Consider the following 14,833-nt stretch of genomic DNA (forward strand, 5'->3'; position numbering starts at 1 on the left):
CTTTAACATAATTAAACAGCACGCGTGCAAAACGTTGTACAACATTTGCATTTAAATTCCGTTAAGCCTGGATAGTGCTTGGATGGGTGACTGCCACGCACAAAGGACATGTTATAGGTGTTGTGGGCAGTAGAGGGCACTGCAGCAATCTCCATTCTTGTTCTGCACTCCTCCAACCTTGACTAGCTTGCACTGACCGTCATGGTGAAGTGTGGCCAATTGTCCCTCAAGGAACGGGGAGGCCCTTATCCAGCAGTGGATTGTATATACAAGAGTATTTGGCTGCTATAAATATCTACATGATAAGCCACTTCGTTGAGCTCTGACCTGGCAAAATACAAAACAATAGCTTTCAATTAAATAGCTCATCTACGGCAGCATCCTGTCACCCGCGCATGTGTCGTGGCTAAATGGGGGATCCAGACGACACCCAGACGTCGCGCCGCAGCGTGAAGGGGATGCTCCCTGCGTGCGAGAGCAGCGTTGCTGATGAACACCCTGGTGCTGGCCATCCCGCTGGTGCTGTCCATGGCGCTGGTGCTGACCCTGGCGCTCGTATACCTGGTGCTGCGCCGGCGCAAGCAGCGAGTCGAGAGGTGAGGCGTGCGATCTCTCCCGGCGATTGCGGGCGTGGGACTCCGCTTGTTTGCTGGTCTCGACCGAATGTTGCCGTGAACCTTCTCGCGCGACGCCTGATGCAAAATCGGCCCGCGGAAACGAGTTAAAGGAGACGATATTAATTGTGTCGGTGATGAAGCTACGTTTGTTGATAGAATATCAGACTTTTATTTTTACTCGATGCAGTTCAATGGCAATTACGTTGAGATGCTCGCATATAGGGTGGCCTGTTTATAGGGACCTCGACTATAATAATAGAGAAAAATTATAGCGAGAACTACATTTGGTTTCAAAGCCTCCACATCTCGTACCGATCTCAATACGCTGTTAAATCTGTTTTACGCTCTCCTGATTTAGACTACGCGCAACCATAGCTGGTGTGATTTGCTTACAACATTCAATGGTACTTGAGCTGAGGTCATTGTTATCTCCAGATCCAGTGGAGTTGTGTCAAGTGAACGTGGGGCCACAAAATCGGTCCATCTAGACCAACTCAAGGCACAGTAGTTTCTGGGGACATTTAGAAATCAGCCAGGGTATGTTTTAATGCAGTGTTTCCTAAACATTTATTGTAGCCATGCATCTCTTTTGTTCTCAATCGTAAAAAATAAATAAATAGTTGTGGTTACGTGCCGGTGCTTAATTTGCGTTTCGGCGATTTACCTTCTTCAAAAGTCTGGCCATGTCTTGCACCCCGAGAAAGGGCATCTCACACCCCCAGTGGGTTAATAAGAACCACTGAACTAGAACCACTGTTTTAATGGATCACCCTGTGTTGTACGTAAATTCTTTTGCAATTAAAACATTCAAATTGTGAATGGGTGTTACTTAGAATGTTCACTGACGTTTTTAAAGTGTTTTTGTTTACCTAATGTGTAGACAGACACTTGTTCATGAAACAATACATGCCCAGCATGTGTGACCCGTAACATGCCCCTGACACACACACAAGCATAGAGTAAGTGATCTGTGTTACACCTGCATAGGTAATCCCGATAAATGCAACACTTATACGTGTAGTTAGCAGAGGTTTTGCATGCTGATCCTGAGCCTCAAGACGAATGTTGCTTCTTCCAGCCCCGGCTGTTTGAAGTTGGATCACGGAGCCACGTGTTCCCACCGTGTCCTGTGATGGACATGATGTGTTAGGAGGCTTTTTTTAGTGAGATTGGAATGGTGCCACTTTTCAGTTGCTCCCTGAGTTTTCCCACCAGACTTCTCTGGGTTTCATAACGCATATGGCACGACATTTTTGCATGTGTAAGATGCATTACACCATACTGGTCATGGTGTGCACGTATGTTCCTGCTTTTGTTCTTGTAAAGCCTCCCTTCCCATGTGATGTGCATTCTGCTGTGCCAGCCGTCTTGGCCGGGTCGTCATTATAAAATCAATTTTTTACTCAATGGGCCTTACAAGAAATAAACTGACTGACCGGATGACTGATTGACATATGCACACTCATCCTTTATTATAAACCACGTGAGAAATTCCTGAGATGTACTTGTTACAATATTTCCACAATTATTTCAAAATGCTATAACCTAGCCTATTTTGTATTTAACACAATGTTTAGCAATGCACAAAGGGCGCGACAAAATTACCGTGTTAAACCATGACTGCAGGAATTCATCTTCTTGGTTCTTTCGGTAAAGTCACGTAGAAGGGAAGTATTATTTTATTACTTCCCTTCTACGTGACTTTACCGAAAGAACCAAGAAGATAAACCATGATTGTTGTACAACGAACAAACACATTTCAAAAAAATATTTCAAGCGGTTATAGCAGCATGCTATTGAATAGTTTGAAAGATTTACAGTTAAGTGCCGTTTAATATCTTGTATAATTTATCATCTTCTCCAGCAAGGCCATGGGCGGAACATTTCTGAATTTTGCTGCCATTGATGGAGATTTTGGTAGCGCGTTCCGAAGGTCAGTTTCGTGACTTCCCTTGGCGCCGATATTTGTTGGCACCGTCGTTTGTGAATGCACCTTGCAACGGCGCACGGGCGGGGGGGGGGGGGGGGGTGGATGGGGGTGTGCGAGCGGTCGTGAGCGCACTCTTCTCTGTGCTCCTGCTCAGGTGTCGAACTCTGCCCGCTTTCCTTGCCTCTCTGCCTTCCTGTCTGCGGACGGGATATTTTCTCGTGCCGCCATTTGTTTCTTGGTGAGTAAGCCTCCTCTGCTCTCTTTCGTCAGATATTGTGTTTTCCTTTTTCAGTTCAAACATTTCTGGCCATTTGAGTGTCTGCTTCACAAGTGGATGGTGGTGGCGGTGGGGGGAGCAGTGGAATTCTGTGTATTTTAATACCCATCGTTATGCCAAATATGACCAATACAGACAAATTAATAGCGATCATATCAGCGGGCCATATGCCTGGAATGAGATCACTCTTTTGCCTCTAAATCGTGCGGTAGTCTGCTGCAGATTTCATGGCCAGATTTCATGGCGTGTAATGTCAAATATCCGAGCCATGGCCACTGGTTTCCTATCTCATTTTACATCACGCTGGGGTTATATTGCATTCACCATGTTGCCTATTCATACGAATCATAATACAAGCTGTAAACATCACAACAGAAAAATGTATCTATTTTTTTCCAAAACAAAAGTATTTTTTACTCGGTGACAGATCTTGCTCTTTTTTCAATGGGTAATCTTTCTTCCACAGCAGGGTATCACGTGTAAACACATTCTTTCGGCCGACTACTAACCTTTTTAACAAAATGAACAATTGAGCACGAATGCACATCGTAGGAGTGCCAATATGAACTGTAAGGAGTTATTAACCTTCCCATGATAAATATATTGGCACCAACTCTAAAACGCAGACACCGGCGCAGATCTTTTGGGCCACCTTAGTAAGATTGGTGTTGTTGTGAGCCGCTGACTTGCCCTGACTCCCCGCCATGCACAGGAACTTTTGCACAGATTTTGCGAGAGTGTTAACTACGTTCGTCAGGCTGGTGACAACTATGATCTTTCCGTTATAGAAATGTCCTGTAAATAAAACAAATGCAATTGGCTGCTGTGTCACTACTTGGTTGCGATTACTACTTCTCTTTAGCAGCCGCGCTGCACGCTTCAGTGGGGCACAAATGGACAGACACGCCAAGGCTGTTTTTATCACGTAATGTAACATATCTCATGGGATCTACATGTAATATCCATACATTTATTTACTTTTTATTGGCTACGTAAATATAATTACTTTGCAGTATACGCTGCGGAAAGCTAATCGACTCATGACATAGTTTTAAGTGCCGAAGAGCAATTTGTTTTTTTCCATGGCTTATTCATGCAAAATTTAACATTTTCAAAAACAAATTGAAACATTAAAATTATATTTTATTACAAAACCCAGCCGTGAACATTTTTGAAAGGACAAGGGTCTATTCATTATTCTGGCATCTGCCAGATAATAGTTTCATGGCCCCTTTGCAGGAAAAAGCCACTGTGGATTTTCAGAGTAATTTCTAAATCAGTCATCTCTGAAAGGTGTTTAGTGAGTCACATTTTGGAATGTACATAATTAATTTTCAATCTTTATATTGCAGGGCAAGAAAACAAGGACAATTGAAAAAACTATCCAAGTAGGTAGAACATTCATACGTGTGTGTGTATTTATAGCGATATGTGTTTGGCTGAGGAGATAAAATGGTAAATTTTGAATACATTGCGGCATTAAATAACAAAATAACACGAACACTGCTCATGAAATGTAATTTATGTGTTCATTGTAATAACACCTCTGGTATAATGTATGTTGAGTTTGCATGGTTCACTGTTTAAAGTGGCCTTAGTTTACGATGTGGTGTGTGAAATGTGCGAGCAATCAGGTTCTACGTTATTACATTAAAAAGCATAATGATATGCATGGCATTTGAATTTTGACTTAAAACTTTCGTGACTGTAGGAATTCACATTCATTGGTTCTTTCGGTAAAGTCACGTAGATAGAAAATAAAAAATAAAAATAAAATGACAAATAAAATTATAAACAAAAGCAAAAAACCCACGACGTTTCGATCGCAACACAAGCGGTCTTCATCATTTGAAAGCCTTAGCTCTAGTAAAGCCATAGATCTAGCTTTTTATTTATATTTTCTATCTACGTGACTTTACCGAAATAATAAAAGAATATGCATGGCATTTGGCATATGAAATCTGGGTGTATAAATGTTCAATAACTTTACCGCTCAAACCCCAGCTCCAAGCTACAGGACGGAGAGCCACTAGATTTGAAGCTTTCGTTACTTAAAGGATTCATACTCTTAGGTTTTTTCGGTAAAGTCACGTCGGTATAAATAAATAATAATAATAGAAATGATAATAGAAGTAAAATAATAAATCACGACGTTTCGGAGGCAACACAAGTCTCCGTCATCAGGTGGGACCGTCACAGCTGAATTTACTGTATTAAGTGAAGAAAAAAATCCAAGAGACAAGCCCTTAAATACAAGTTAAGGGGGGGAGGGGGGGGGGCTTCTCTGAATGTGGTAGCCAGGGGGATGGCCTGATGGTCCTCGGGAGCGGGGCTAAAAGAGAACAATGGTGCACATCGGCTCATGATTGTGGCCGGTGTTAGCTGATAATAAGCATAAAAGTAAGCAACACTGGTAAACGCTGGGGATGTCAACACTCGGTAAAGCAGAATAGTACCTGTCAGATAAGATGGTAAATATATGTGTAGTTAAATATTTTTTAAATGGTTAATGACATCTTTCCAATGATTACTCTGTTTGTACCCATCATCACGGTTGAAGTTATGTCTGTGTTTGTATATCTGGATGGCTTCGTGCACAAACCTCTGATGGTATCCAGAAGGTTTGCAGAGCACCTTGGTCTCGGAAAAGACAATCTCATGAGAACCCACAGCGTTGTAGCAATAATCGGCAACGGCGGAAGACTCAATTTTGCCGTGTTTCAGATCTGACTTGTGCTCGCGGACACGATCAGAGATATGACGTTTCGTTTCCCCAATGTAACAATCACCACAGCTGCAACTCAGTTTATAGACTCCAGGGTATTGCAAATCAGGAATGACATCCTTCACAGATGGAATTAGATCACGGATTTTATGTACTGTACTGAATCGGACACAAGTCAGATCTGAAACACGGCAAAATTGAGTCTTCCGCCGTTGCCGATCATTGCTACAATGCTGTGGGTTCTCATGAGATTGTCTTTTCTGAGACCAAGGTGCTCTGCAAACCTTCTGGATACCATCAGAGGTTTGTGCATGAAGCCATCCAGATATACAAACACAGAAATAACTTCAACCGTGATGATGGGTACAAACTGAGTAATCATTGGAAAGATGTCATTAACCATGTAAAACAGATTTAACTACACATATGTGTACCATCTTATCTGACAGGTACTATTCTACTTTACCGAGTGTTGACATCCCCAGCGTTTACCAGTATTGCTTACTTTTATGCTCATTATGAGCTAACACCGGCCATAACTATGAGCCGATGTGCACCATTGTTCTCTTTTAGCCCCGCTCCCGAGGACCATCAGGCCATCCCCCTGGCTACCACATTCAGACAAGCCCCCCCCCTCCCCCCCTTAACTTGTATTTAAGGGCTTGTCTCTTGGATTTTTTTCCTCACTTAATACAGTAAATTCAGCTGTGACGGTCCCACCTGATGACGGAGACTTGTGTTGCCTCCGAAACGTCGAGATTTATTAATTTATTTCTATTATTATTTCTATTATTTGTCTTATTTATTATTTATTTTTACCTACGTGACTTTACTGAAAAAACCTAAGCGTAGGAGAGCCACTATTGTGGATTTTAAATTCCTCCTAGCATTCACCGACTTCCACAGACGAACGGATCAGCCCGCACAGTGCGATGTCAGCCTTGACTTTACTAGAGCTATGACTTTACTCGAGGTTTCTATGGCAGGGTAACTGTAAGTCATGTAGCTATGACTTTTAATTATTTGCTCTCATTAGTGAAGCTTTAAACTGCGATACACGGCCTATTTATGGGTTACATCTTCCTGTGAAGTTTGCTGGTATGCCACATAGACAATATACTTTATATCATTGTCATGATTTCATTCTACAAGCTCAATTGTCCTAAAAATACAAAGGATGATATTAAAAATGCATCTTAACTTTGATCATTGCATATTGATTATTGATGTGTCTTGCTTTTGATGCCATCTAATGAACACAGCCAGTTGGGCATAAAAGTGTGAGTGCCGGATGTAAATTCCAGTGATGTTGTAGGAGGGCTGTGCAGCTTACTTATGGCACGAACGTGTTCGAGCCTTTGCTTATAACTCGAATAGACAAAACACAAGGGTTTCCACTTTTGTGTGACCCACAGCCGGCGTGAAAAATGTTTGAACGTCATTATACTTGAACTAAGGTCTTCCGAAAAATGTTTTATTGGAGGATATACATTTTGTTAAGTCCGAATGTAAATCTAGTTTTAAAATGCAAATACTGTAACTGTTGATTGGGAGGTACATGCATTGTTGTGGTCCAGCCTAGCCTGGTGAACATTGCCATCTGGGGTTTTTGAAGTGATGAATCAAAACATAACCCGATATTTTTGTCGAGTGCTTTTTGAAACCACGTGACACCAAAGCTGACAGTGATGAGTTTTACTTTCTATTGGCGGATTGATGTTTGCAAATTGTCACAACGAAATAAATATATATGAAGGAATAAAAATAATAGTCAAACTCGCTACATCAAAATATTTTTTAAGTGTGCACATTTCAATTGCAATTCATATAGTTTGTTAATTGCATTTGAAAAACATTAAAAATGTGTATTTACTCTTTCTCATAATTCCAATATGCGAGGTTATATAATCAGTTCCTGGAAATTTGCGATGCTTTCAAAGAAAAAATGTCTCGCATAATTGTGCCTGTTCATCTCCGGCTCTCTTCCATGAAAGTGAAATAACTCCATTTAAGAAAAACATTAATCACAATACGTGTTCATGGTCAGCAGTGAGGTACGATTAATTCTACTGATCGTTTTCTGCTGTACTTTTAGGCCAGTACAACTGGATGACTTTGAAATGTACATCAAGGAAATGTCCAAGGACTCAGATTACAAGTTTTCCCTTGAATATGAGGTTTGTAATGTTTACTGGTTGCTCCATTCCTGTAAATATATACTTTCTTTATATATACACGCGTTTATATATATAATTAATAGAAATATTAATGAATTTTACAATATAAATGCACTATGGGGACCTCATTTGCCAGTAAAAATATGATAATTGGTTCTTTACTCTTCTATCTGGCAACAAAACTGACACCTTTTTGCAAGGAGTCATGTTTGCATAGACCGCAATACCTGCAGTCATAATACAAACAAAAGAACATAACTCTGATAATGTGCACTGTCCTTGAAGTTGATTGGTCAAAAGGCGTCATCTGGTCCAACCCATATGAGACTAGGCTCAAAGGAAAGCTGTCTCGGGTGTGGACCAATCAACTTCAAGGACAGTGCACATTATCAGAGTTATGTTCTTTTGTTTGTATTATGACTGCAGGTATTGCGGTCTATGCAAACATGACTCCTTGCAAAAAGGTGTCAGTTTTGTTGCCAGATAGAAGGGTAAAGAACCAATTATAATATAAATGCAATTAATGTAACTCTATTGTACTCAGAGGTAAAAAAAAACGACGCTGTTATATTGGAAGTCACGATTTTCATTAAAAATATATATACAATTTGTGTAATTCATACAAGAGCATCATCAACACCGTGGCTATTGCAGACCACTTGATGTTGCTGCAGCTACTCATGACCGCCGTTGCATTGCATGGGCACAAGCGTCTCCATGGTCGTGTCGTAGGTGTTGCAGCAGCGGCAGCAGCAGCAGCCGGTTTGCACTCCACAGTTGCCCTTATACCCGTGAGTGTCAAGTGAGATGATGATTCTGTCATCTGCTCACTCACGGCCTCTCCGCCTGTTCCACATCCACCGGGCTCTACTGTCCGAGGGCCTCACCACTCACCGCCGACCTGCTACGCGGCCCATTCACTTGCCCGCTCACAATAAACAAAGACAAATATCCCCCCATATAGCCTTCGCAGGCTTTTGGGGCAAGTGCTGTAAGCGAGTACCGATGAAGGCCGACACGGCATGCTACGGGGTGGGTGACCAGCACCATGCCCGGCCGCCTTTATCTCTGGAATATAAATGTTTACGCATTGCACAAAGTACTAATTTGAGGCTCAATCAATGTAGAGGGGCCCCAGGACAGGGAATGAAACTCGGGTCGCCGGGTTCATAGCGCAGCTATGCAACCGCTCCCAACACACACACTCACAGGGCACAATTCATGGAGAGGTTGTTTTCATGTTCATTGAAACTTCTGGCATTATTAGGAATTTGCCAGGAGGGAATCCGCCCAATACATGAAGCAATTTATTTTTTTATTCCCCCGGAGGAGCGGATGGAGGCTCAATCCACAAAAACCTCTGAATCGACAATATGCTCAACTCACAACTCAAACGTTTTGAATCCTGAATGGGTTGCCAATCATTCTATCATTCCTTGGGGTCAATAAAAGTATGTATACTTCGTCTCTGGATTTATCTACATGTGTAAATGCATTGCAGTATGTTTATGTATTTATATATTTCTGAGTATGTACAGAAATGTATGGTCATTTCTATGTACCTCTCCGTATTTGAATGTCATGTTCTAATGTTGTTTGTAAATCATCCCCCACTCATGTGCCACTCTTTAAGGTCTGTGCCAATAAAAAAATGTTTTATAGCAATAAATATGACAAGACACATCTCCTTTTTCTGTCCCTTGTCCCCTAGGATCTCAAGTTGGTTGGGCAGGAGATGTCTCACAATGCTGCCAGCCTACCGGTGAATCGCCAGAAAAATCGATACTCCAACATCTTGCCGTGTACGACACAGTGAAGCGACCACACGCTCCCAGAGCACACACACCCCACATTGCATTATCCGGCACGACCCTGACGACCTGATATATAATATACCCTCGGCAATAGCATTACCTAAGTGCATCAGGAAAGAGATGTTGCATTATATTTACGTCACAATTAGATCAACCATTAAAAGCTCATGTGATAAATGGCCGCCATTATCTTCACGATGTGCGTACCCTTGACGCAATTGCACTCATCAGCAATACTGCCTTCAAAGAGAAAGATCATCAGCGATGTTTTTCGGGAAACGAATGGCCCCTTCTTAATAGCGCGTCAAGACGGACCATCGAGGGGCGTCGACTTTGCACCACTGCTACCACAGTGGCGGCCGTAGCAGCAGCATCGCCAAATCCTGTGTTGGAATGATCGCGGTTTGCTTGCGCGACTTTTGTCGGCTGCAGACGACACGAGCCGCGTGAAGTTGATGGCACTGGAAAGCCACGAGGGCTCAGATTACATCAACGCCAACTTCATTCCGGTGAGTGCCCGAGCTCTCTGCTAACGATGTTGTGATCTGGTCTTTATTGGCGTTCTGGTTTTTTTTGCCAGCGGTAGAAATATCGATGGCTATTGAAAATGTTTTTTTTTTATATAATTCCTCTATTTGCCGTTGTTTGTTTTGTATTAATTGCATATGAATCTCGATCTGTCAAAGTTTTCTTCATTACCAGAACTCGTACCGTTGTTTAGCATACTGACTACAATTGAGTAACACAATGGTATGAAATACAGTCCAGTGTTGGAAGTGGTACAGAAGCACAATTTACCAAAACTCAATACATTCATGTGTTTCCTGTTGTTGAAATATCTTTATGTTGAAAATAAATTATTCTTAGTTATAAAGATACAGTGGTACCTTGGTATACGTCGTTCATTCGTTCCAGAAGGTAGGACTTATACCGAAAATGACGTATACCAAACGAATTTTTCCCATAAGAAATAAAGGGAAAGGAAATAATCCGTTCCAGAGTATAAGAAATTATATTTTATATGGCATATTATACATTAATGGGGTTGTATAAAATAATTTAGAAACTACTTATTACTAAAATGCATACATAAATTAAAATCAATAAATTAAAATTATTTGAAATGACGTTTTGATCACAACACAAGCAGTCGTCATCAGGAAAAGGGGGGGGGGGGTAGCATCTAAAGGCAAACTGTTTATTAAGGTTTAGAGATGGACGTAGCCCAAGTGTGTCAGCAGCATGGGCGGGGCAGCTAATGTTAATGTAGGCCAGCAGTGGGTCTCCACCAAAAGGGCCTCCAGGCAATCATTGCACCTCGCTCCACACACCCACCCTGCTGACGGTGGAGGTTGACAAGAAAACATTGGGGAAACTAAGCGACATGTCTCGGACCGTGTTCGTGAGCATAAGGCAGATTTGAAACACGGTAGGACCAATACTTCTGCCGTGGCTGATCATTATTTTAATGCGGCTGGCTCACACGAAATTGATTTGTCTAAGACGATGGTACTTTGCAAGCCTACTGGCTATCAACAAAGATTCGTTCATGAAGCCATCCATATATATAGACACAGACACAATTTCAACCGAGAAGATGGTTATTGACTCAGAAATCATTGGAAAGATGTCATCAACCACTTTGGGTCATGACTTGAGTTGTGTTTTCTTGTCAGCCTCCACTGTCAGCAGTGTGGGTGTGTGGAGCTAGATGCAATGATTGCTTGGAGGCCCTTATTATTTTTATATCTACGTGACTTTACCAAAAAAACTAAGAATATGAATTCCCTGCAGTCACGAAAGTTTTAAGTCAACATTTTATGCTATATTTGTGTTTTAATAGTAGATATATTTGATCTTAATAATTTGAGCCATATTTTATGCAGTCACAGAAAATGGGAATGTGGCTTACATGAACGCTGTTGATAACAGATGTCGCTGAATAATTACCAAGTGCATTGAAAGAGGAACCGCAATTGCTATTTTGAGCGGCTGATGTCACCGTTGCCAAGCTGATTGCTACCCAACGATAGGTACTCGAAAATGTCCCGTTATTATCGAACGCTGTAACGCCAACGCAATAACACGTTGACAACAATCTTTTGTAAAGACTTGGAGGTAAATATACCCCTCTGTTGATCAGCACATAATAGCATAAAATATAAGGGAGAAACTGCCCGAATGTTTCAATAGCCGAACGTCTTGTGCATTAGCAAGTACCGAGCGCAACGGGGCACTGTTGGAGCTGGTGGTGCAAGTTCCAGTCCCCCTGTGCAGTGGGCACTGCTGATTTCCTGCCACGTGGTTCTCACCCGGTGCTCTGCATTTCATTTATCAGAGATAGCAGAGAAGGCACCGGGAACGGAGTGTGGGAAGCTGCCTCGATTGGTTAAGCGTAGGGGTCGGCGACCAAGATAACAAGAAGATACATTTATTTCTTCGAATTCGGTAACAAAGCTCAATCTTTCAAGAGCAGCAATGCGACGTGAATGCGTACATCGCATACATTACATTGGGAAGCAGCCTGTAAAGAGGCGCATTCCTAGACTTTATGCACAGTAGTTTTGACCATGTGGCCCACAAAGGGGTTAGAATGATACAGAGTAATGTGCACAAACTGCTACTGGATTATATGCCCCTGAAGGTAAAATCTATCTATATACATATAAATGTCTGCATATGTATGTACGTTGAACTTCTTTCGCATCGTACGTAGCCAATCGTGCTAAACAATGTATATATATAAATATATATGTTGTGTTCTCATGAAATGCATTTATTTGGTTAGATATGTGTTTTATACTAAATAGTTGTTTTTTTTTTAATTACTCGGTTACGACTATATTTGAACTTCATAATTAGGTTTTCACAGCTGATATGATTCAAAATAGATTGAGTTCGGCATCGTAGTCATCTGGCCAAAATTTTTTCCACACTTGATAATAACACGGCCTTAAGATGAAAAAACGTTTTGGGAAATGGCCCTTCTTTACAGCACATAAATCATTATGAAGAAAGCTTTTTGCCCGTGGCCTGTTACATGTATGTTTAATATAAGGGAGTGTTTATGGACGAACCTTTTGAGTTTATTGTTAACTCTGCTTGTGCTTCATTGCCAATTTTGCAGCACCAAATACTTCGTCCAAAATGTTGTCCTGTTAAGTGGTGGAGGGTTACGCAACAAAATTTGGCCAGATCATTGTGTCAGAATCAGAATATTTATTAATACTGGAGGAATCCGATGAGCTATAATGCTCTGATTCACAGATATCCAGTAGGGGCGGGTAAGAACATTACAGCAAACTATACAAAAACAAGATAGGAGTGCCAAGTATAGGAAAGGTAAATACATCACTGAAAACTATATACAAATAAAACCAAACAATTTTTTTTATCTTACCAGGTAAGGCCAACTGAGCTATATCGCAGCTCTTTTTTAGAAGCAACCTGGCCACAAATAATAGCTCAACGAAGTGGCTTATCACGTGAAAATCTACAGCAGAAAAATAATCTAGGCTCATGTCTCTAAATGTGGAGGGAATACAAATAAATGATGAATCTGTAAATAGTTATTTTTAAAGACCTGCCTTGTCATTTCGCAGGGCCAAAACTGGATACGGGAGTTCATAGCCACACAGGGACCCTTACCCAACACCCAAGCTGACTTCTGGCGCCTGGTTTGGGAGCAGAATGTTCGCGTCATCGTCATGCTCACCCAGTGTGTGGAGAAGGGACGGGTACGGTGACACGGACATGCAGGACACGAATTGATATTGAGCTTCAAAACGTGTTCAAGTTACGATGCCAAAGTTACGACGAGTGATATTCCATCTAGCCTGGCTGTACAACTGGACCGCCTAACTAACATTTAATTTCACAGGTTGAGTCCCAAGTTTGGCAGCTGATGTTTTGACAACCATTCATCCTTAACTTGGTTTTGTGATTTAAAACATCCTGTATTGAAACAAAACTGCAATATAGTACGGTTATGATTTTTATATATACATTTTACTTGAAGTTTTAATGTAATCATTAAAGTCTGTGTTTTTACATCTCATGTCAAGGATATGAATGACAGCGCTTGGTGTTTTGTGCTGTAGCTTTAGTTCATTGCAATGATGTTTTGTTGTGATAGCCCGGGATAAATAGGAATACGATTTTATATATTGACACAAATGTAGTTCTTTGCTGCTAAAGACCGTTGATTATCGTCATCTTAATATCTTCATAATCATCATCATTATCCATCATATATGAGCTGAGAAATGAGCTGAGAATCATCTCACCAAAAGAATACTGCCAGAATCTCTACACATATCCTCAATCCATAATCATCACAACAATAACATGCAAACGTTTGATTAAATTGTTCAGACAAAATGTGACCGATACTGGCCCCTGGACACGAACCCGGAGTGCCACGGAGGGGCCTTGGTCCAGCTGATTTCTGAGTACGTGCAAGAGGAGTGGACTACGCGCACATTTAAACTCATGCTGGTAAGAGGCTGTGCTCGTCACTCTTGTGAACGCAAGTCAGCATTTACAGGGCTCTAGTGCTGATGTACAAATGGATTATTCGTTTTATAGATACCCACACTAAAATGATGGGGTGAAATGATCGGGAACGGCAACGTTTTAATTCACAGCCTCTCCACATCTCCCACCGATTTGAGCTGGATAACGGTGGCTATCCACGTGACCTGTAACCCAGCACTGTGGAGGAAGCGAGGGTTGGTGGATCAGAGCACAAATGTTGCAAAACTCCCTTCCCGTGGACGTTGAGATGTCATACCCTGGCACGCCAGGAGAAGGCAAAAATGTGGATTTCACCTGTTCCATATGTATGGGGTAGAGTGTTTCCCCCTCTCCATGTGCTCTGGTTTCCTCCCACGTGTAAATACTCATTAATTGGCCAATAATAGCTAAATATATAGAGGACCACGAAGCTTGGGCAATAGTTGGCACCGGTTCATTGCTTAGCTGCCTTCCTACTTGTCTGTGGTTCTTCGTGCCTGAGTAATTTTCTCTATGACAGCATGCAAATACAAAGATGAAATATGTTAATTCTCTCCTCGATAAGATATGGAGCCATCACTTTCACAATATAGAATCAGCTGTGAACGAGTGAGTTAAGAGGGCCATAAGAAAGCAGTGGGATGTCTATCATTGGATGGCCCTGTATTTGTTGCAGCTCATTGATTGCAATTATAGCCTCTACAGTAAATATTACAGACACAAACGTAATGGTTGGGGGGGGGGGGGAATATATCAACCTCATAATTCCAGTACTTTA

General features: G+C 41.5%; 1 protein-coding gene across 1 annotated transcript in view; it reads left to right on the top strand.

Annotated features, from left to right (window-relative positions):
* Window positions 1-14,833, top strand: part of LOC133350371 (receptor-type tyrosine-protein phosphatase O-like) — a 73,926-nt gene that overhangs the window by 43,900 nt on the left and 15,193 nt on the right. Inside the window, 9 exon segments of the mRNA XM_061564683.1 lie at window positions 482-596; window positions 2,482-2,550; window positions 2,702-2,785; window positions 4,177-4,212; window positions 7,645-7,726; window positions 9,438-9,528; window positions 9,973-10,049; window positions 13,143-13,277; window positions 13,915-14,037. Coding sequence (XP_061420667.1) covers window positions 482-596; window positions 2,482-2,550; window positions 2,702-2,785; window positions 4,177-4,212; window positions 7,645-7,726; window positions 9,438-9,528; window positions 9,973-10,049; window positions 13,143-13,277; window positions 13,915-14,037 — 812 coding nt within the window.

This window comes from Lethenteron reissneri, chromosome 33 (assembly GCF_015708825.2).
Source record: "Lethenteron reissneri isolate LAM-NWPU_2019-01 chromosome 33, ASM1570882v1, whole genome shotgun sequence".
Taxonomy (NCBI): domain Eukaryota; kingdom Metazoa; phylum Chordata; class Hyperoartia; order Petromyzontiformes; family Petromyzontidae; genus Lethenteron; species Lethenteron reissneri.